The sequence below is a fragment of the Maylandia zebra genome, linkage group LG6, assembly GCF_041146795.1.
Source record: "Maylandia zebra isolate NMK-2024a linkage group LG6, Mzebra_GT3a, whole genome shotgun sequence".
NCBI lineage: Eukaryota > Metazoa > Chordata > Actinopteri > Cichliformes > Cichlidae > Maylandia > Maylandia zebra.
In genome coordinates this window covers 29850232-29874970 of record NC_135172.1, presented here as the reverse complement: position 1 = coordinate 29874970, position 24739 = coordinate 29850232, and the positions used below count along the sequence as shown (strand labels likewise).

The following is a 24739-nucleotide window of genomic DNA, read 5'->3' as shown; positions in this document are numbered from 1 at the left end:
GAGAAAATCTCATTTTAATTGACCTAAAGACTTGATTGTTTCTTTGTCTACTTAAACACTCTTCACTGCACTGCTGAAACCACCACACCACTTCCCTCAGTGTATCAGGGTCTTTCCTTGCATGTCACTTTTCCTTCTTTCCTCATAGTCTACGTGAATAATCTAGAAGTCTTTTTGATTGAGCCCTTTCTCTTCACAATGCAACAATAAAATAAAAAAAGCATTATACCGACATATTACAACAAAGCGTGTAACAGACACGCCGGCCTACCACAACTTACTGCAACTTCTGCATCCGTGTCCATTTCACACTTTGCTTCTCCAAAATGTGAAATGTACATACATGCAGAAGTTGCAGTAAGTTGCAGTTACAGTAGAGGGAGATATTTTATTTCGAGCCGATATGAAAATAATCACGGGAAACCGTTGAAACAGACATTTAATATTAATACATTTAAATGTAGATACATATTAGCCACCAAGATTAGTCGATTCTGGAAAGTCTACCAACTTCGTGGCTTTAAATATATTATTCCCCCTGCTAGTAATGCAATTTTAGCACCTAGTAATGCTTTTTGCGTTTTGGAAGAAGCAAAGCGTGAGATGGGCAGACTTGTTTATGTTGAAGGAGCCAGCAGGTAGATGAAATAACATTTTAAGCTTTTAAGAAAGCCAGAATCCAAACTTGCAAGAAAGGATACACAATAAATAGGTCTCTAAGTTGCACTTCAGACGAGGAAAAACATGCAGCAAGTTCAGACTCAACTCCTGCGTCACCAAGACACAGTTCATTGCCATTAGGATATCTTCCAGACGCCCCGTCAGGAATTTATTTACTAAATTTTCTTCTATAATATTAACACTGAAACCTTGCCAGAATATATCACAGAGGTTTAAGTTTCTGGCTCTAACAGTGACACATTTTCATGCTTCTTTAATAAATGTGCCTATTTACATCCTGTAACAACCTCCACACGTCCACACAGCAACATTAGAACATGCACTGCAGATACACATAATAATGAAACTGATCTTTCTTTGTGTCTCTGTCATGTTTTCTCTGGGAATAGAGATTCCAGTCACACCTCCTACAACCCCATCCAGCAGCACGGAGGAGCCATCAGGTAAGCACAGCTGAGAGTAAAACATTTAATCTCTTTTACACATTTATCTATATGTTGCTATAAATCAGTATAAAAGCACATTTGTCCTCGAGAGGAAACGAGGAAAATGCCGTGGGAGGATAAATGTATTCAGTATGAGCTTTTTAACCAGTTTAGTTCCTCGTCCTCTCATATTTTTTCCACAAGTGTAAAAACAGTGTGCAGGATAAATTGGATCCCACTTGCCTTTCCCCTCCTTATTACTGGGGGGTTCATGAATATTAAATCCATTAGCCGCAGCCCTGGGATGTGCCTCCTTTAATCTCTCACACTTTCACAATTAATCAGTCTAACTGCGGCACAGTGGGGTGTTGGTTGAGTGTGCAGCATTGGGCTCCAGTAGTTTGTTTGATTTGATATTTCATCTCTCCCAGCTCGCACTTTCCTCTCTGATGCAGTGTAGTAAGAGGAGGAGTGATGGAGGGATCTGGATTTTGTAACTTAGCAAAGGATGTATTGGTATTCTTCTGTTTCAAACAGTTCTGTAACATTTGGTTTGCTGTCCAGTCTTTAATTGAGGAACATAAGATGAGGATAAGGCATGGAATATCAGATACTGCTACTACTTTAAATGCAGTTTTGTTTATAATCTGCATATAAGTGTTGATATCTGTATATAACAGTTATTAGAGTAGATAGAATAATGGGAAATATAACTATGTAACTGAAATAAGAATGAATATTAGTGCTCAAATTTAGAGATTCTAGAATCAACTGTCAGCTTATCAACTGGTTAGATTTCTGGTGATATGTCACTACTGAGGGTTGTGGCAGGCTCAATTAGTTACCCAGGAAATGGCATAAATGCTGCCAGAAAACAGAAAAGTGGAAAAACCCACATTTTCTACTTCCTAAAGAGACGTGCTGTGACTGTATGAACAGTGTTCGAATCAGTACCACTTTTTCTTTCACACACAGTGGAAAAAGCTGATCTGGCTCGTGCCATGTTTTTTTTCTCCCTCTCAAATCAAAATGGAAGAGGCCCAACATATATACATGTCTGTAAGCGAGTGTGTGTGTGCATAAGGGCTTTCTGCAGCTGTTTGGTGCTCTGAGGTTTCAAATCTTCCCTGAACAGCTTTGACTGACAGCACAGTCCAGCTATCGCTGTTGTCCAACCCTCCTCCACCTCTTTTCTTTTCTCTTTAAGTCTCTTTTCACTCTCCTCCACCTCCTTCGTCTCCCTCTGTTTCACGCTTTGTCTTCACATAACACTGTGGGTGGTGCAGAGCTACAATATCTGGAGTTTCTCTGGGCGCCCCTTGTCAGGAATCTGTCTACTTTAGGGTGTAGGACATATTCTGAGGGATTTTTACTTTTATATATTTATTTTGTTAACTTAAAAAATGCTAATTCAATGTGACAACACAGGAAAGACACATACAAATTCCTTGTATGTGTCTGCACATATAAACATATAAACACGATTCTGATTCTGAAAGAAAATAGACTTTCACATAATTTGTGCATATTTATCGTTTCCACTAACTGTATTAATTAAATCATCCCTTTTGATGGAGATAGTGTTAAAGTGTGAATTATGACCCACCAGGCAATCTGTTCTTCCTTGAGGCTAAAATCAAGCAGACTGTAAGGTGACGGACATCCTCTGTTGGTCATGTCAGAAGCATGAATAGCGATTGGTCTTCTAGCCCGCCCGGTCTTGAGGCCCAGAGGATGCATACATTATCCTCCGAGCCTCTTCATGGGGTCACACAGCAAACCCACCTCTGCTCAACCTGGTATTCCTGCAGCTATGATATCACTTCATGATTGCAAACAGATGTGGCTTGTATGCAGTATTCAACAGTTTCGTTTTTTCTGCACAGTACTGCATACTAAAAAAAAGTGATTATGATTATTATCCGCATCATTATTATTAGTTAGCAGCAGGAGAAAGAGTATTCCAACTTTTTTAAAGCTTTTTTTGAAATGCGTTATGCCTTTTGTTGTACCCAATGTACTCGGGGGAGATGGCGATCAGATCAAAAAAGACACGAGAGCGAGGCCGTTTGCACTTTACCCACATTAAATTAAATTTACACAATTAAATTAAATTTATCTACCATTTATTACTTTTTTATTAAAAGCATATAAGAAAATGTATACAAGGGATAGAAGAAGAGGAACAAAAGTGAGAAATGGTGGATTACCTGCAAAAAGTTTGGAAAATGAAGAAAACGAGAAAAAATTAAATGTAAATGGAGTGTGTGAAAAATTGAGATTCTGAAGACAAAGATTTGAGCATGAGTTAAGAAACACGGAAAGTTAATTTAGAAATAAATATGAAAAAAATCGGATGAGGTGTTGAGTATGAGGTGTTGGGCTGACAGCTATGAGGCAGGTGTCTCTTTGCGCCTTGCTTGAAGGCGGGGAGTGGAGCTTGCCGGGAGGCGGAGGGTGTGAATGGAGGTTATGAGGGAACATGGAGTGGATATTAATTTGTCTCCTGCAGTAGGGCTCTCCCCCCTTTCTGACCACACGGAGGGTTGGAATGCATGGAGAATACCTCCGATGGTGTAGCGCAGACAAAACACACATTGTGCTGGTAGGTCATGGATGGCGTGAGTCGCCACTCCCACGGGTCACGACAGAGATGTCTGAACAGCAACGAAATGTGGAGGAGATTAACTGCAGATGACCTGCGATGGCCGCCCTGGCCCGTCAGAATACACAGGATGTGAAAGTAACTAATGATGATGAGGAGAAGGAGAATTGGAGTGACCATGATGATACTTATAAGCATAACAAGGTTCAGCCCTACATACTGTATGTGTGTGTGACGTGTCTGAAGCTGGAAGTGATCAGGATCTGTGGCGAACCCCTCCTCGGATTTTTTGAACATGAGTCTTGCTTTACACACCCTGTTGAGTACGAGTCGAGCCCAGCGTGCTTTACGGCCGTGTCGACGTGGGATAGATAGAGAGAGAATAAATACAAGTAAAAAGACACTGAGTTAAGAAAAAATAGAGCCAAAACAGAAGCACACGTTATCAAATCATCGTTAAACTTTTATCTGAAATTTATTTGCTGCTTTATGCCATTAAATTCTTGCCATATTTATTTCCCCCGGCTAAGCTTTCAGAGAAACCCTACAGGACTCCATGCTGATTTAAAACGGAGCAGTTACAGTAATGGGCGATGCCCCAGCTCATCGGAATTGATTGCACGCCACCCAAAATAAAATCTCGAATCGGGTCAAGAATTCTAATAGCCTCTCTTCTCTGCCTGTTGGTGGCTGAAAGCAAACCATCCTTTGCTCAATGACAATACAATGAGAAAAAGTAGGAGGGGGCTCCTTTTCTTTCTTTCCCCTTTTTTACTCTGTCTTTCTTTGCTGGACGGGATCCAAACTCACAGTTCTAATGTAAGCAGCCCGGCACAGAACAATGGAGCGCATTGCATGGCAGCACACTGGGCTCTGAAATCTAATTACGTGCTTTATTTGCTGCAATTTGTTTCTCAATCAGTCTGCTTCAGGGAGAAAGCCCTCCTCCCGGGCCATCATTTACACCTTCTTGTCTCACTGTTCTTCTACCTTTGATGCCTCTTGCCTCTGTGGTCATGTTCACACATGTTCACTTGCATTTAAACATTAAGAGCAGCTTTGCATAGTTTTAAAATCAACTGTAACTGCAAAGCTGTAGCACGTGCATACTGTACAAGTATATGCAATCACACAGCTCCCTGAGCAGCTCTCACTGTGACCCAAATGTTAATATTATTAATCATTTTAAATATTTAATTTTATATATATACTAAAGGACAGCTAGGCACTTTGGCATTTACTCTGCTACAAACGATGCAGACTTCTTGGCTGAATGTTAAGTTGTTTGCATTCCAGTCCTTCTCTGTATAACTTTAAAGTACTGACTGCTTCATTTGCATTGCATTCACCTTCACCATGCTATTTCTCCACACTGCTTTTGTTTACTTTAGCTTGCATGCCAAGGTGTCTGTTATGTCCCGGTGCTGGCTGTCAATGTTTCTTTACAGTATGAAGAGATATCAAGATAAATTTTGATCACATCAATAATCCATTATAGTTTGACGGGTGTTCTGTGCAATGTTTCCTTCACCTTGCACTCACAGAAAACTGCAGCCACACTCCAAACTTCTCCATAAGAGTGCTACAAATTGCATTCTTCATTTTAAATATGAAAAATAAAAATTCAAGCCCACACAAAAAAGAAAATAAAAAAGATTAAGCACTCTTCTGTGGCCTCAATTTTCATCTAAAAATGACACGTATCACCATGAAACTTCACTAGTTGAGTACTTACATAGAGACAATTATTTTTTAATTTACAAGCTTTTGAGTATTTTAATGTTTAGATATGTAAGTGAGGCATTATATGTGCAAATTTGCTATAATTTGCATACTTTCCCACAATGGAAACACGAACACTGGATAAAACCACGTTCAAAATTCTCGTTTCATTTTGTTGACACATTTGAGTGGAAGGTTCATGCTGAAGGGATTTTGGATAACTCTTTTTATCACTACATAATTCCCAAAACAGTGTCAACAGACAGAAAAAAGAAACATTTTGCAATACTTTTTTGTATAAGATAAGATAAGATAAGATAAGATAAGATAAGACAAACCTTTATTAGTCCCACCCATTTTTAGGTCATGGCAGAAAGTAATGTAATGTAATGTAATGTAATGTGTATGTGTTAGTCCCCATAGGGAAATAGTTCCTCTGCATAAAAGTTATGAAAAACCCAATAGAATAGGATCAGATAAAATAGAATAACATACTATACAAAATAGAATAAAATGCTTTGTTATAGTAGGTATGGTATATGAACAAACCCCTATTTTAGAATAAAGATGGGAATAAAGCTGAAAGGTTTGGTGTTAGTGTGTGCTACTTGTATGTGTATGGAAATTTACTGGCTTATAAGGATATGTTATAAAATACAATGTATTTTATAAATTAACTAATACTATTTTACATTTTACATTTTTTACTTAAAGATATCTCTGAAATTTCCTCTTACTATAAATTTTTTAATTAAGAGATTTTTTTAATATTGTAACTTTGAAAATCAACCACAAAATCAATAAAACAACCAACTGAAAGCATTTTAAATTTTATTAGTAGCCTCTGATCATTAACGCTCTATTAGCACAAAATAGCCTCAAATATCAAAACTGATCAGTACATCAAAAAAAAGTAAATAAATATCTTAAATATCTCTGGTTTGCTGTTATTATGACAGCATTAGCAAATCAATAAAAGTACGATGAGGAGTGCTGTGTATAGATTTTGATCTACAAGTCTGAGCAGTCCTCTGAATATTTGTTGCTGAACGTAATGAAGACATTTGTACTGCTCCTTTTTTCAGCGCTGTAAAGTACCGGTCCAAACACATAAAACTGAGCACTAATGCATTCTGTCTCGAAGCAGCTTTAATGAAAACGATTAGGGTAAGGAGTCGTACAGTACTTTAATAGAAGGGGCAAAGGTCCACCTCTCAGTTACACACTTCTCAGTGCTGAAAGGCAGGAAACAAAGCGCTGTAGTAACTACATCTACTCTGCCCAAAGCACATCTTAGCTCAGTATTAGGGGACTGCCTCCACTTCTCCAGCTTGTAACGCTTTCACAAAGGGAACATTTGTCCTCACTGTAGGGGACTGCCTGGCCCTAAATGGGGATCTTGGGGTGATCTCAGCGGGGCCTGGAGCTGTGTCTCAGGGGTACACTAATGGGGAACGAAAGGCTATCAAAGAGAAGTATCATGATGGTATCGGGGAGGGAGGGGGGTTATGAGAAAACAAAGCCTCCTTTCCATTGAAGGGGGAGGGTGGGGGGTGGGGGGGCACCCTCCCCCTTCGATCATTTACATGGTAATCAGGTGCAACTCATGTAGGCTCCCCTTCTTCATGTACTCTTCCTATTTTTGTTACATTCTCTGTTTACTACCACCAGCACCAGCTTTTTGCCCTTTCTAACCAGTTCACGAGACTACCAGCTTCAATTTGGGGGTTTTCCTTAAATTTCTGGACCTTGTCTTGTTCTTCCCACCCCCTCCCTTAAATTTCCCTTTTTCTTTCTTTTTTTGTCAACCTCTCCACCCCTTCGCTCACTACCAATATCTATTCTCCCACCCCCTTCTCTTTTTCGCAGGGGGGGTGCATTTTTTCTTGTTGTGGTGTTCCCCGGGCAACCTCATTCAACTCAATTCAACTCAAGTAAATATGAAAATAAAAAGCACGACCAAAGATTTGGTCACATAAATGATGTTTGCTCATATCAAGTTTGCCTGAAAGTGCCAGTCTGCCCTCCACTACACTGGTCACTCTTTAACACTATAACATGCTCTTCATCCTTGTCTCTCTTAATTTATTATCATTATTATTATTATTATTATTATTATTATTGATAATAATAATAATAATAATAATAATAATAATAATAATAATAATAATAATAATAATAATATTGTCGGCAGTCTGAAAAGAGAGAGAGAGCAAAAACACTGAAAAAACAGATTTCATTCCCCTGATATTCCCCTAACATGACATTATTTTGGCATGCACTGTAAGTAGATGATGCATTACAGCACTGCATGGGGCAATCACTACATCGTAGCAGCAACATAGTTTCTGGATTACTGAGGCAAGTGGAGGTTGCGTCAGCTTATGGCCAACCATAAAACTGATGGCATACTGTCGTGGGTCTATTTGGACAAGGAACAAGGCTGTAACGTAAAAGCAGTTCACTTTCAATAATTAAAAAACACCATTGCAAGAGCACAATATGATGACGTGGAGGACACACACGTAGAGTCACAGATGTAAATATTTTCCTAACCTGCAGAGATTTCGTATCTTGTATATTTGCATACCTTTAATACAGCCCTGTGGCTGTATGCCATACTGTGCTTGCAGTGTGCGGCTCATTATTTTCTTTATTGAACCACAGTGAACACTAATATCCCTGACCCCCACCGCTCATGAATACATACATTTTAATATATTTTCCTGGCCAAAAATCTTTCTGAACAGTGTACATCAAATGATGTGGATGAAAAATCAAATGTTCACCTCATCTGCCTCAAAGAATATGTAAATACATACTTGTCTTTGAGAGCTTCCTCTCAGCAGAGTGCTCTAAGCTGATTTGGATGACACCGCTGCCTGCATGAGGTATTCATTTCTTCACGGCTCCAGAATGGACGCACCCCCAAAATGAGGGTCCTTTGCCTAACACTTCATGGATGGCTAATTTTCCCTTCCTGACCTCCCTTTGTGTGGCATTGACCCCCTCCACCTCCCCACCTTCCACTCCCTCAAATAGCTGACAACCCTGCGTGCCCCCCCTGCAATAAATGCAAAAGCTTGACGTGGTCCTCTGTGGGGCCTTGAAGTGATCCCAGGGCTATTTTTTTTTTCAGAAGGTCGGGGGCTGAGGTGACAAGTGTGGTGAGATTTGGGTGGAGGTGGGGGATGAAGTAAATGTCGGGTGGTCTGCATAGGCCTAAATTATTCCCACCGTCTGAGTGGGTTCTTGGCACTTTTTCTTTTAAATCTCTCAAAACACTGTGCTGATAACATCAGGTGCTTTTATAAGACCATCACACATGATGAGATTGTGCTGTTGGACAATAAAAAAAATGTTTATTTATTTCTTTATTTATTGTTCTGTCATTTTTCTTCCTAAACTTGAAACTCAGTGAACAAGTTTAGGCTTTCCAGATTCTACTACATACAATAGAAGCATTTAAAGCTTTAAATCTCAAATAGATATGTTTTATTTAAATAATTATGAATATCAAATATAACGTTTTCCTACTAAAATCATGAATTATTATAATCATGTTAATATTAATTTAATACCACCATATTAATTGTGGTATTACTAAAATATCATATTAAGTATGGTATAACTATGTTAACTAATAATGATTTAATTAATTATAAGATTTTTTCAGAAGGTAAAATTTCCTTTAATCAAAGGACAAAGTGGAAAATTCTGGGATGATTCTTTTCTGATTAAGTAAAAATTCAAAATCAGTTAATTTGCTGTGGGTGCAAGTATTTTTTTTTCAAATGTCTTAAATTGAGAATATTATTTTCCAAGAACAGTGAAATTGTTAAAAAAAAAATGCAAACAGTTTAATTCACAGAAAAAATAAATACTGGCAACCAAATTGCAGAGATTCTTTGATGCGTTATGACTCGTTATCATATTTGATTCTTTGTTATTCTTGCAGACTGTGACTCTTACTGCAAGGCATCCAAAGGCAAACTTAAAATCAACATGAAGAAGTACTGCAAGAAAGATTACGGTGAGTAAACAAACAACGCGCAGCCTGTTTAACCACTCACATTTACATTATGAAGACATCTGCTTTACTTTGAGATCAATCTGTCTCTAAGAACAAATAATTTGCACTTTTAGGGAGTCCCAGTGTTGCTGCAGAGTCTTTCTTTGAATGCATTTGTTTGCTCCTACAATCAAAGTACCTTCAGTGTTATGCATCCAGCCCAGAACGTTGCTGGGAAGCAGCAATAGTTTTCAGGCGAGGCATTTTACTGATGTCTTACTACAGCTTTCTGAGAACAGAGAGTCAATGGATCAAACAGAAGACAACAGATCTTCAAGGAGGAAGAGAGAGGCAGACAAACAGAAGGACAGAGAGGGAGAAGATGTGTGTGCGTGTGTGCTGGAAGGGTTATCTCTGAACAGTCGAATAAGACTCCAGCGGATAAAGCAAGTCAGTATGACAGACAGTGGGAGCTCTTTAAGAGATCCTCATTAAGAAAGGCCACTTCCCCCACAGCTGATGTGTTTCTTGGTGAATTCCTGTGACCATCAGTCTGCCACCCCATTCAAGGTGTGGATAAGACATATGACCTCTCCCCTCTTCCTGTCCCTCTGGCCCCTCCCCTGATTGAAGTCAGGCTGCTGAACTAGTCAACCAAGCAGCGGCATCCTGGAGCATACTTCAGCAGCTTGATGGACATGCCTGGACTTTGTTCTGTTAGGATTTGCAGGAGTTAAAGGGTCAGCTTATAGACACCTCCTCTTCCACCAGTGCCTAACTTGATGCTAGTGGCGTGAGAAAAACCTTGTCTCTCAAATGTGTTGCGGTCCACGCGTGATTTTTTTTGTTTTTTGTCAAAAGGCAGAAAATGCTGGAAATTTCAAAACCAAGTTAGCATTTCTTCTAAAATCAAGATTAAAAATGCATACTTTTATTGTGCTGTTGTATTATATTTTATTTATACATTAACACAGATGTGTAACAAATACAATTTTAAAAACCAATCCACCCCAAATGTAGGGCATGAGGGGGAACTAAATGAGTATGCCATAATATGGTCTGCCTAGCAAGCATATCTCAACCCAGTAAATACCTCTACCATTACTATTAAACACCAAATGAGGAAATATGTTTGGGAATAATGATGCACAAGAAACACTGAGACATCGGTGTCATTCTGTCAGATGACTGGTGTCCTAGAAATGCATGACCTTTAACAGTGGCACCATAATGCCTTTGATTAGGGTAATGGTGAGACAAATCTGTTCCCTTATCTTGACTAATTTAAGTTAGTTAAATGAATTTTCTTTTTCTTTTTCTTTTTTTTTTAAAGTGGAGAAAAAAAAGAAAAATGAGTGTAAAGACAAAGTCTCCTGGCCAATGAATTTACTGCTTTGTGGAATTGCGCAGAATGGCAGAATGCACTGGACCACTAAAACACCACTATTAAAACTGAGTGATAACAGTAGGCAGCACCCATTTGAGGGTGAGGAGATGCAGAGATAAAAAGAGGCATCAGTATGACGCGCTGGAGAAACGATCACTCAACACAATCCGGAGTACCCTTATCTACAGTATGTACATATCCAAAGACAAGACAGCAGGAGAGGCTCCAAAATTGATTTGGCATGTCTCGTAGGTGTGCTGGTACTGATGGCTGAACGACTGCCAAGCAAGAGACAAATGAAAAGAAAAGATTCTCTTTAATGCTTTTTGGGTGTAGATACAGAGCCTTGTTAGGTAGAGGGTGTAAATTAGGGAGTCTGAACAGAGAAGGTTCGTAAACCTTGAGATAGAAACTCTGCTGTTAAGTGTGATTTAATCAAAACATGAAGCCAAAAGGATTCTCTTTGGCTGCCATGTTATGATGGTGTACAATCAATCGAATAAACACATGCAGATTTAATGTGTTCATGCACAACAACAGACAAAATATATGTTTGTTTGTTTGTTTGTTTGTTTTTTTAAATTTCCTTTACAAACTCTTAAATTAAATTATTTTTCAGAGCTGGATCATAGTTAAAATATTTAATTTAATCTGTGAGTCCAGCAGTGGTGTTATGTTCTTTGTCATTCCCTGTGTAATTCACCTTCTCTCTGCCGGGTGGCTTTGTGCCAGGAATATACATTAAAGGATCCATTTCCATCCATAGTTAGCAACGGAATATTTAAGACTAATTACGGACAAGAACAAGAACCCTGTGCAGTATTTACTCAAGCTTAGCGAAGCTGACTGAGACACAATGTAAATCTGCAGAACTTGGCTCCAGGGAGCCATAGCTTTGCACTGTTTTGAAAGGATCAGCAGGGATCTGTGTCCCATGCTGCGTAGGGAAACGACACTACAAGCTTCTGCATTTGATATGCAGACGCACATTAGCAGTCACAGGAGGATGCAAAGCCCGGGGAAATGTCTCATCTCAGCAAATCCTTGGTGCAGCCACTTTAAGCATCTCAGTGTCCACAGTGCACAGCAACTGTTGTGCAAACACAAACAGTACATGGTGGCAGCTGGTATATCCAAGGTGCTGCAGAGGTCACTGTTAGGTCAGCCAACGGTCATTAGGGCTCCCATGACACTGAGGCCTAAATAAAACTATTATACAAATAATAGTTTTATACATTAATACATCGCAGAAGAATAAATTGCACATGTAATTACTGTGCTACAAGCATAACACAAAAGATCTGGTTTAACCAGTATTACTGAAACATAATAGCATAATGGAAACTAAAATTACACGCAGATACAGATATGTTTTCAAAAATCACCTTTATTCAGCTACACTGTTGCAGCTGGAAAAAGGTTTTAGAAGCAGTTTTAGATTTTCACCATTTTATGAAATGAATCCCAAGGCAGTGATTCAAAATCAATAATACAAAACCTGGCCTGAGTACAGGGGTATACACTTAATACCACCAAGATGTTCAGCTCCATAAGTGCTGAAGGTGACCTTGTGACAAGATGGTTCATTCCGAAACTGGTGTCATAAGTACAGGGGGAAGAGATCGGTTCAATAAAATGCATATTGATACACGCTCTCTTTCCTCCTCTTCTTCACTCTCACTTTCCCTCACTCCTCCTCTCACAGGACAGAATCAGTACATTAATCATGTGATATAACAGAGTATCTTTCCAGCTAATGTCTTTAATAGCCCTACCCTGTCTCCTAATCACATTACAAATCACGCTGCTGTGTCAGTAAATGGACATAATGCATACTGGGCTCCATCTGATAGCTTGACCAGGTATAGAGAAAAAATCTAGGTTAGAATTAGGTTACCAATTTTTACTTTACTGGGATTAATAGCACATTGGTGTCAATTTAAACATGTCTCTTACCTCCTTTTATCAATTCAGTACTTGCTTTTCAATCAATTTCAGTTGATTTGTCACCATTTAGATTTGTACACATCATATTTGACCTTCTTTAAAGAATTAAAACTGTGTTTCTGCAACCTATTCAATGTCTTATTAGTCTGATATGCACTTTTAGTCACAATGTAAAGCCCTTTTGAAAATAAAAATACAAAAAGAACAAATATTTCCTTGGTGAGGCAATGCAAGAATGCTGTAATGCACTCAAATGCCAAGATTTCCTCTGCTGCAATAACGCAAATCAACAAAACCTTCTTAAATCTAAAACACTTGGGGATACTGAGGTTTGATCTTCCAGCCTTGGAAATGTCAGAGCTCTGGATTTTGTGACATAATCCCTAATGTGCATCATGGGCTAACCCTTTCCCCCTTTTGTGACATCATTACTCTTTGGTAAGACTGATATAGGAAACTGAAACAAAATCCAGGCCTTCATTAAAATAATAAAAATGTCTGCATATCTCATGCAAGCAGGAGATTAGCTCAATAAATATCCAGTGACATAGTGATTTGACCAAAACAATCTGTAGACTAAATTGTTTAAGCAAAAACTTTGGCTTGGAAGGACTGTTAAAATTAGAAGGTAAAGCCACAGTTTTGAGTGTTTTTGGAATGCTAGCTGCATAGCTGTAGGGAAGGCAATGCCAGTCGGTCTACCGCAATGTCTCTTAGTGAAAAATCTGCTGGATGATTTGCTTTAAAGAAAAATTTACAGACATGCAAGCCTCTTATTGCTGGCCTACTGTCGTCATGGACTTTGAGCTTGTCAATCAACCTCTGATTTGTAAATCTTAGCATGCATTGGACAGCAGGAACCAAACGTCCAAATTGATGTCTTAAAATGATACACAAGATTAACCTGGCATGTTTTTTGATGGGAGGAGAAACCGAGAAGCTCCTAGAGAAAATTAAAAAACATAAAAATTCCAAACAGAAAGAACCTGTCTGGGTTTGACCCGATCTCTGAAGGCAGAGATCTTTATATACTTGAAAAATCATCAACTCACTACCATTTACAACAAATTCGTAACTGGCTTACTTTGTTACAAATGCAAAAACTGTGGCAATGATACAGCATATTTAGTTAAGTTTGAAATGCAGATTTTTATACCCAACCGCTTACCTGAAGCTACCTTTAGGCTAGTATTAGCTTAATTCAGTGTGGCCACTTAACATGCAGTCACCTTAAAAACAGACTACCTCTTGTAAAATGTCAAATTAAATGTACTTGAATGCATAAACTTGATATATGTATGTAACTGTAAAAGTGTTAAAAGAACTTTTAGTCTATCCAAACACACCTGAGAAAAATCGCAGTAGCAAAGATGCAACGCAGAAACCGAATGTGGCATCTACATGCTTGTATCTGTGATGAAAATGATATATTCAATCATAGTAGCCTCAAAAACTAGCGTGCCCAGTTACAGCCTCACACAACTCTGCTGCAGACTTTTAGCCTTACAGAGAAACTAAACTTTACCAGTCACACGCTTTTGCATGTTTGTTGAATCCAGTAAAAGGAAATCACGTGTCACGTCTTTTGCTTCCCAACTTTTCTTTGCAGCTGTCCAAGTGCACATCCTGAAAGCGGACAAATCCGGTGAGTGGTGGAAATTTACTGTCAACATCATCTCCGTCTACAAGCAGGGAGAGAGCCGCATCCGCCGTGGGGACCAGTTTCTGTGGGTCCGTGCCAAAGACGTGGCCTGCAAGTGTCCAAAGATCAAGCCTGGGAAGAAGTACTTGCTGCTGGGAAATGATGAGGACTCCCCTGGCCAGGGTGGAGTAGTGGCAGATAAAGGTAGCCTGGTTATCCAGTGGAGGGACACATGGGCGCGCAGGCTCAGGAAGTTCCAGCAGCGCGAGAAGAAAGGCAAGTGCAAGAAGCCATAAGCAGGATGAGATGGAGACGATTCTGAAGAGGGAGATGATTTCAAGAAAAAAAGCTGAGCTGGCAAATATTAAAAAAGAAATAAATAAATAAATAAAAAGAATGGAAGAGTGACAGACAGAGGACCATGGACAGAAAAGAGACTGTTTATGTCGCTGCTTTTTTGTGTAGAAGCATGAAGAGAATTATTTAGGATGATATGTTTTTTTCAGTCGAACTTTTGTTGAAGGAGCTCACCTGGCAGATTTGGTTTATTTTACTTTGAGATTCCTTTCTCTTGTGGATTTGCACCTATTACCAGTATATATCATTATTTGTTTTGTTCTCATTATCCCAATATGAAATCCTTATATTTTATGTTTGAATTTTATGGACATTTTCCGCTGTTGCAAAAATGACAGAAAGCCACTTACCTACCGCTGCAACTTTGCCTCTGCATGTTGTCTTGGAAAATTGTATTATTCGCTAAGAAGTGAGCTTGTTTCAACAAAAGATTTCACTGTTGAGTGGCAATTGAGGAAGTGATATGTAGTTCCTTTATTGAGATTTGTGCCATAAATGCTATTGTTTCTAAGCCACAGAAATGCACACATTTAGCTGTGAAAGACTTGCCATTCCTTTCCTGTCTGAATTTAGTTATATTATGCAATTCAAGCAACACTAAATTGCATGTCTTACATTTTCATCTGTCAGGACTTTTACAGTTTTACAACATGCAAGTGACAGAAAAGAATCTATGACAGTATTGACTTTTATTTTCAATCTAATCAATCCTGAGCGTCCTTGTTACTTCAACCAGTGCCCCTCAGATTTCACAGTTAAGCATTTGCCTAAACCTGCATGTGAGATTGTAATGTTCACTAAATAGTGCTGCTTGTGGTACTGTACTAATGTTCAATTTCTGAGGGAAAAAAACATTTAAATCACTGATTTTACCTTTAGTAGTTACAGTAACTGTGATATACTTTGTGTCACAAAAAAATAGAAGCTTTAACAAGTGACTTGGGAATAAGAAGCCAGCTACATTTTATTGATAACCTCTTTACAAAAATGTTCATAAAATCCTGAGTTGTTCCTAATAGACATTAATAAGAAACTACCCTCAACCGCTTCCTTCCTGTCATGAGGCGTCACCACAGTGGGGAGCTTTGGAGGTTTGATTCGGTTTTATGCCGAAAGCCCTGCCTAACGCAACCCCAAAGGGCATTTGGGATGTGAAATCTTGTTTGTTTTTCCTTTCATCAGCAATGCTTGCTCTGCCACAAATGATCAGAACTGTGAAAGTTACCCAATGTCTGTTGTTGTGTAAAATGGATGCAATGTTAAAATTGTGCGGGTGAAAGTGCAGCACTGCAGCTGCTGGTACTGCATGTTCTCAGAGGATATTGACAAAGACAAATAGTATGACGCAAGTGCAACAATGCAAATATTTATATGATTTACCTCTTCAGACATGTGTTCTTTTAAACCAACTTATGGAAAGCTCGCCACAGTATGTCAAAATCTTCAACAATGGGTATGAGTAGGACAAAGGGAGAAAAATGTTGCAACTGACCCCCTGCCTGTTACTACCACTAAATCTGAAAAGATGATCTGAAAGATCTTCAGGTTGTAGAAAGCACAGAGTGGATACAATGAAACAAATTTCTTACCTTACGTGGCAGAGAAAATAATCCCTATAGTGATGAAAAACTGAAGCTTATTGCGCCTTAAGAAAGTGCTCAACACGCTTACCTAAATTTACTTTTAGAATCCACCTCACAGCTTGTATTCGTCTGTAGCACTTCCTGCAGTGTGGTGGGATTGCATATAAACTCATTTACAGGGCACACTCTTTTGCAAACACAATGCACGACTGTACGCTCAGTAAAAGAAACGAATCAGTAAGAAAAATGCCTGCCATGTTAATTCTCTTCATGTCAATACTTGCAAAGGGACAAATGGGGTGCATTACAATAACTTGTCGCTGCTTGATTCAAACCACTTTGTGTGCAGTTCAGTTTGGATTTCTCCAAGGAATGCATGGATAAAAATGCTCAGGTTTGTAAAAAGCCCAAAGTGTATTTGATTTATCATGAACTTTTTATCTTTTGAGGCCAAATCACAACACCGTGAGCAGTATGTTTGTGAGACAATAAAACATCATGTTAAATGGGCGATTGTTGTCTCACTAAAGTTACATTTAATTTCTAACGCTCAAGTGAGTGTAAAGAGGGATAGACAAGAAACTTTCAAACTTTCATAAAAAGGAGATAAAGATTTGATACCAGTATCTTGGAAACATCCTCAATTTTGTAATTTTACTTATAGTAAAAATCCTAGATGATGACAAATTGAGCATATTGAACTGTGATACAGAAAATGACTGTACTAGTCAATATTGACATTTTTTTTATTGTTCAATCAGTTTAATATTTGTTATCGATACCCAACATGCTGCTACATGATGGCGCCTTCTTGAATTCTCCAAAACTGATAATCACAATATTCTGACATATACACAAAATTTTTGCACGGTACTGCATTTCATTGTTAAACCAACAATGTTATGTGTCAAATTCTTTTTTTTTTTTTTTTTAACTATTTTTATTTGGCACAGTGTAATCCAAAATGACACGACTCTGGTCTCCATAGCTTCTAGCTGTAACTTTGACATCCGTCTCCTGAGCAATGGTTTGACAAGCTTCCAGATGAAACGCTATACACATACACATCAAAGCATTGCTTTGTGTTCATACTATGAATTGTAAATGTTGTTTTCACCATTGCAAAGTCTTTTGCAATGTTTTACAATGCCTACTAATATATTATGGTTATTATATATGAATATATTTAATGACACAAGACATTGTGGATTTTATTGTCTTTTTTTTTTTTTACTTGTTTGTGGTTATTTAGATCGTTGTTATTAAAAGAAGGAAATAATAACTACTGAACACACCAATCTGGTAGAACTAAATTCAGATTTTCAGAATAAATAAACTCTTGTTACATTGAAAAATCATTTGCCTCTGTTGCTTTTTTTTTTTTTTTTTAAATTGTAAGTCTACAGAATTTAATGTATTCAGTTTATCCCTGTTAACTGGTTGCAGTATCATTATAAATGTAGTAGGGGAAAAAATACACAATGGAATGAATTAAAGTAGTACTAGTGTGTTAAAACTTTGCCAAAGGTCCACACTACCTAAAGATCATGTTACAAAACACTTCAGAGTGAGGCGTGAGCGTAAACGCAGACAGGAGTCCAGGCTCTATAAAATGGAAATGTCATTTATTAGAAATTACAAGCTGAATTGATTTACAGGGAAGGAAAAGAGCCATGTTAGTAACACAGCCGAGCTGTTTGTTTTGGCTATGAGCTATTCTATAAACATTACAAAATCCAAACAAAATGATAACATTACAGCTGCTACAGTAATAAATGGGTAAATATAAGTGAGTGTGAATATTGCAAAGCTTGCGGAATTACTGTATCCAGTGCAAACCTCAGCCCAACCACAGACAGGCTTATGAAAGAAAAGTCCCCGTTGCCTGCGGGAGGTCCTACTGTTAGGTCAACATTCTCACAGTTCAGGCAGTAAAATAAACCTTTTTCAAAATGCTTACAAATCTCCAAATAATTTAAGAGTTTGATGATTTACTAATTTATTAGTAAGACATTTGAATATCTATTAAACAATTTACACCCACAAAAAAAGAAAGTAAATGTCTTTTGAAAGGTTACATATACCCTTAAACCCAAGAGTGACATACTGGATAAAAACATTTGTCTGTGGGGTTTTCCCCACTTCTCCTTTATTAGATAGCCCAAAATGACCTGTGTCTTAATGTGAAGAACAAGTATGGTAAATCTGCTTAAATGAGGGTCTGTCTGTTTGATGTCACTGCTGATTAAATTCTGCTCCAGACTTTCATTGTTGCTGTCCGACACGGGTCCATGATCACTGCTGTCTTCATCACACAGGCCACGCAGCAATCACTATAATGGCTATAAGAAGTAGTACGATCACTACCAGCATCCCTGAGCAGAAGGAAGGAGGGAAAAAAAGACATGTTAGAACAATTGGAGGGAAAAGGACATCAGACTACAAGGTTCATTAAGTAATTTCACACACACACAAAAATGAAAATCTGGATGCTTTTTCTCGCCTAACACAGTGAGAAAACACTTCTGAAGAAGACAGGTTGCTGTGTGAATAAGAACAGAATGCAATCAGATGGAAATCACTTAATCTATAACATGCAATAATGGCCAGAGATCAGGTGATTTACTCGAATAATATATATATTTTTGCCTTGACAAACTTGGGTTGCTTCTGCAGTATGCTTTGGAATATCATCCATTTGGACTAAGAAGCGCTGTGTGATCAGTTTTGCAGGATTTGGCTGAATCAGAGTGTAGCCCTGCACACTTCAGAATTGATCCGGCTCCTTCCACCAGCAGTAACATCATCAATAAACACTAGTGACACTGCGTTCACCTTGTTTAACAAATGATGTTGTATGCTTTGGATCATGAGCAATTCTTTTCCTTCTCCATGCTCCATTCTCTTCAGTACAACTTAATCTTGGTCTCATCTGATCAAGATGATCACTTTCTGTGCTTTTGGTGTAGCTGAGCTCTCCAGTGAACTCGCTGGCTGTTGATTTGGTGACTTGTAAAATTTTTGATGTCCTTCTATTAAGTTTTTTTTTTCCCTCTTCAGCCTAATGTTGGCCTCATTCGCTGACATTTGGGGCTCACATTTAAAATTACATATAAAAACTATTAAATATAAACTTTAGATATTAATGTCTGCTTCATCTGTCATGAAACAACAAATAAACAGACCTCATCTTGCCACAAAACTGCTTGCCAGTCAATTGTCCAGTTTGGAGTCTTTGAAATTGGGAAACTGTGTATAAAAACTGTGTATAAAAATGTCTGTAATGTAAAAGCTGAAAGTCTGCACTTCAATCATATATTGATTGTTGGATTTAAAATCCACTGTGGTCGTGTCCAGAGACAAAACTACGAACACCGTGTCTTTATCCAACTAATTATAGACGTCAGTATGTGTCACTCTGTTGCCAAATAACCAAAATGAGTTACAGTGTAAGCATTAATTTTTTAGGGTGTTAAGCACTGGACACCCGCTCCAGAAGTTTATTTATTTTGTCTGTGTTAATCATGAACTGCTCTACATTTATTTAAAAAGCAATGAGACTTCATCATAGTCAACAACCACCACCCATCCAGTCTAGCAAGGCTAAATAAAAACAAAAATCACTGCTGCTCAGATACAGTTACACAATTTTCCAAACTCATTTGCTATGATAATTTATGCTAAATTTTCTTACTTGATGTTTTGTTGCTATAGCCCCTGGTGATAAAACAATTTCAGCTTGAAACTATATATATATATATATATATATATATATATATTAGGGGTGCAACGATACACAAAATTCACGGTTCGGTTCGGTTCGATACTTTGGTGTCACGGTTCGATATTTTTTCGATACAAAAAAATGTTCATGCATTTTTAATTTGTCATTTATTAAAATTATAAATATATATTTTAACTCAAAAGTACAGTTTTTAAATTTAACCCTAACCCTAACCCTTGTGCGCATTTTTTATTTTGACAGCGAATGCGCACCTGCGGACCACTTATGTGCAGCCCTGGTTATATAGCTCGTCATATTGCAGCCACAGAAATTATTTTGTCCATGAAACCATAAAGCTGCACTTTCTTTTTGCCTTATAGTCTGATTTGTCATAACTTCTCCGTTTTGTGGTAAGCTTTTATTTGGCTGTCACTTCTTCACCCTGACCTGTCTTATTTGGCTCAGCAGAACTGAAATGCTTTTACACACGCACTCACATAAGCTCAGTGATTCTCTGCGCGATCAACCTCTCACATGTTTAAGCTTGCTGCGGGAGATTTCACTTGTCATGTTTGCATAGTAAGCTAACGATTAATAAGACGATGTCAGAGGAATTGGTGCACAAATTATCATCACTCACAGATCAGTGCTGTTGCTCTCTATACACAGTTCGCACGATTGCAAAGTGAAAGCAAAAAAACAAGCGCAAATTCAAACGCGACTTCAATATGTCACATATTGACAGTGGCTCACCGATGCCAATGACATAATTACCCAGCTACATTTCTGAAAGAATGCAAAAGCATTGACATATATTTTTCCTACAATAGCCCGACGGGCAGGGAAGAGATAGATTTTGGTAGCCCGACTGAAAAAATCGCTAGCTCCGGGACGTCGGGCTAGCGATATTGCAAGCCCTGTATCTGATTGAGGAATCACTCATCTTTGGAAAAGAGAGTTTATTACAGAGAAATGTCTCTTTCCAAAATAAAAGCTATACTATCCGCTTCTTCTGGGCTATATTCTCAGCAGCATAAGGAGAATCATGTGCTAACAGCTGTCTAAATGACTCGGCTAAAGTTAGTAGCATGCTTGTTGTTTTTGTCTTTGCACTAGGATGATGTCGATGTAAATGTGCAGTCATATTCGTTGTGTTCCCACTAGTGCTTTCAGGTTAATCTCGTTGAAATGACCTTAACGCCACAACACGGCAAATCTCCGTTAACGAGCTACCGCCGATCGCTCCGTGCATGGGGCTAGACGGCCAACACGTTAACGAGCTAACTGCGCTAACACACTAGTTCACACCAATGTAATTGAGCATTGCATGGCACATCCAACATACTGTTTTACTTTAGTCCATGACTCGCTTACCTTCAGGGTCATACGTCACATGAAAACCAAAATAATTCCAAACGCCAGATCTGAATGAGGTTCAATTTGCCTGTTGCAAGGAGAGCTTAACTTCTGTCTCGCTAGCTTGCCCTGTGCTCTTCCTTCTGACTATGCTGTCTGTGTGGAGCGCTCAGTGGATCTGCGCTCGACAGTGCCTTGAAAAGCGCTATATAAACCCACTCCATTATTATTGTTATTATTGAATTACTTACGAGTTTAATTTGTCAGCAACTTTCTGCCAGCCCTCTCTCCTTGCTTTTGCAGCCTTTGCAGTGTTCCCTTGCGTTTTAATTAAACTCTGAAACTCCTGAAATCCCTCAATCAAGAGTTCTTGCTCTGCTGCCGGAAAATACCGAGCGCGCCCCTTCGACATTTTCGCCGACCAATCAGCGGGTTGCCGATCAATGTTTCTACTATCGATGCGTAGCCCCTTTTACGACACCCAGTGATGTCACATTACTGCGTCCAGCTGTACTAATCGTCAACAACAGGTGTGTTCGGGGAACCGGATTAGCGAGCTCACGGTTAGCGCGATGGTTTGGTCTTGGATGTGTCATTTGATCTTGGATGTAGTGAGCGACGTACGAAGAACGGGCCCCTGATCTACAATACGGCAGCAGTGATCAGTGAGATGCTTGACTACAAGTTGAACAGCGACAAGGGGCAGTACCCTCCATGGAGAAGGAGGCTAGAGGGCAAGATCAAAGTAGCACGGAGGGAGGTTAGCCAACTAACGGAGTTGCAGAAAGGTGCGACAAATAAGGTGCCTAAGAAATACAGCAAGCTGTCCATACCTGAGGCCTTGGAAACTGCCAAGCAAAGACTCACAGCCTTGGCCAGCCGCTTGAGGAGGTACACCAGAGAGATAGAAGGCAGGAGAATAAACCAGCTGTTCTCCACAGAACCAGCAAAGGTGTACTCTCAGTGGCAAGGGAACAATAAGAGAACAGCACCACCAAGGCTGGAGACGGCGCAATACTGGAAGAGCATATGGGAGAAGGATGCAACCCATAACGGCAATGCTCAGTGGCTAGAGGATCTGAGGGCAGACCACAGCGACCTCCCTGAACAGGGTCCAGTAACCATCACAGTGGCAGATATCCAAGAAAGGGTCTCCAGTATGAAGAGTTGGACAGCACCAGGGCCCGACATGGTTCATGCCTACTGGCTGAAGAAGCTGACTGCACTCCACGAGCGTCTGGCAGCACAAATGAACCAGCTGCTAGTTAACGAGAGACACCCGGAATGGCTAACTGAAGGCCGGACGGTCCTGATCCCCAAGGACCCCAAGAAGGGACCGGTCCCCTCCAACTACCGACCAATAACCTGCCTCAGTACTACATGGAAGCTCCTGTCAGGCATCATATCGGCTAAGATGAACAGGCACATGGGTCAATACATGAGCGGGACACAGAAAGGAATTGGCAAGAATACCAGAGGCGCAAAACACCAGCTACTGGTAGACAGAACAATCAGCCGAGACTGCAAGACCAGACTGACCAACCTGTGCACTGCCTGGATTGATTACAAGAAGGCCTATGACTCAATGCCCCACAGCTGGATACTGGAATGCCTAGAATTGTACAAGATCAATGGGACCCTAAGAGCCTTCATCAGGAACTCAATGGGGATGTGGCGTACAACACTAGAGGCCAACTCCAAGCCCATAGCACAAGTCACCATCAAGTGCGGGATCTACCAAGGAGATGCTCTGTCCCCACTGCTGTTCTGCATAGGCCTGAACCCCCTCAGTGAGATCATTAACAAGACTGGCTACGGATACCGACTACGGAACGGAGCAGTTGTCAGCCACCTCCTGTACATGGATGACATCAAGCTGTATGCCAAGAGTGAACGAGACATCGATTCACTGATCCACACTACCAGGCTATACAGCAATGACATTGGAATGTCGTTCGGACTGGAGAAGTGTAGTCGGATGGTAACAAAGAGAGGGAAGGTAGTCAGATCTGAGGGGATTGAACTACCAGAAGGCAACATTGCAGACATAGAGGACAGTTACAAGTACTTGGGGATCCCGCAGGCAAATGGGAACCATGAAGAGGCCGCTAGAAAAGCTGCAACCACCAAGTACCTGCAGAGGGTCAGGCAAGTCCTGAGGAGTCAGCTGAATGGTAAGAACAAGATCCGGGCCATCAACACGTACGCCCTGCCCGTGATCAGGTACCCTGCTGGGGTAATAGGCTGGCCAAAGGAGGAGATAGAAGCCACTGACATAAAGACAAGAAAGCTCCTTACCATGCATGGAGGGTTTCACCCCAAGTCCAGCACCCTGAGGCTGTACGCTAAGCGGAAGGAAGGGGGCCGGGGACTGGTGAGTGTCAGCACCACAGTCCAGGATGAGACAACGAACATCCAAGAATACATTGGGAAGATGGCCCCAACTGACCGAGTGCTCAGTGAATACCTCAGGCAGCAGAAACCCAAGAAAGAGGAGGGAGACGAGGAACCATCATGGAAGGACAGGCCCCTGCACGGTATGTACCACCGGCAGATAGAGGAGGTGGCTGATATCCAGAAATCCTACCAGTGGCTGGACAAAGCTGGACTGAAAGACAGCACAGAGGCACTAATCATGGCAGCACAAGAACAAGCTCTGAGCACAAGATCCATAGAGGCTGGGGTCTATCACACCAGGCAAGACCCCAGGTGCAGGCTGTGTAAAGATACCCCAGAGACAATCCAGCACATAACAGCAGGGTGCAAGATGCTAGCAGGCAAGGCATACATGGAACGCCATAACCAAGTGGCCGGCATAGTGTACAGGAACAGCTGTGCCGAGTATAATCTGGAAGTCCCGAGGTCAAAATGGGAGATGCCCCCAAGGGTGGTGGAGAATGACCGAGCTAAGATCCTGTGGGACTTCCAGATACAGACGGACAAAATGGTGGTGGCTAACCAACCGGACATAGTGGTGGTAGACAAACAGAAGAAGACGGCCGTAGTGATCGATGTAGCGGTTCCGAATGACAGCAATATCAGGAAGAAGGAACACGAGAAGCTGGAGAAATACCAAGGGCTCAGAGAAGAGCTCGAGAGGATGTGGAGGGTGAAGGTAACGGTGGTCCCCGTGGTAATCGGAGCACTAGGTGCGGTGACTCCCAAGCTAGGCGAGTGGCTCCAGCAGATCCCGGGAACAACATCGGAGATCTCTGTCCAGAAGAGCGCAGTCCTGGGAACAGCTAAGATACTGCGCAGGACCCTCAAGCTCCCAGGCCTCTGGTAGAGGACCCGAGCT

The 24739-nt window shown here is 40.1% G+C and overlaps 2 protein-coding genes across 3 annotated transcripts in view; one reads left to right on the top strand and one right to left on the bottom strand.

Moving 5' to 3' along the window:
- The window catches only part of ntn1a (netrin 1a), a 57142-nt gene extending 39417 nt beyond the window's left edge, over positions 1-17725 (top strand). The window contains exons 4-6 of one of the 2 annotated variants that reach the window (XM_076885059.1): positions 1071-1124; positions 9392-9466; positions 14389-17725. In XM_076885059.1, the coding sequence (XP_076741174.1) occupies positions 1071-1124; positions 9392-9466; positions 14389-14717 (458 nt within the window). In that variant the 3' untranslated portion in view covers positions 14718-17725. The remainder of the gene's footprint in view (positions 1-1070; positions 1125-9391; positions 9467-14388) is intronic. The other variant, XM_004539277.6, reaches the window with a different exon arrangement.
- A 240-nt stretch (positions 17726-17965) lies between these two features.
- The window catches only part of stx8 (syntaxin 8), a 45983-nt gene continuing 39209 nt past the window's right edge, over positions 17966-24739 (bottom strand). The window contains exon 8 of the mRNA XM_024802840.2: positions 17966-18736. Coding sequence (XP_024658608.1) covers positions 18672-18736 — 65 coding nt within the window. The 3' untranslated portion in view covers positions 17966-18671. The remainder of the gene's footprint in view (positions 18737-24739) is intronic.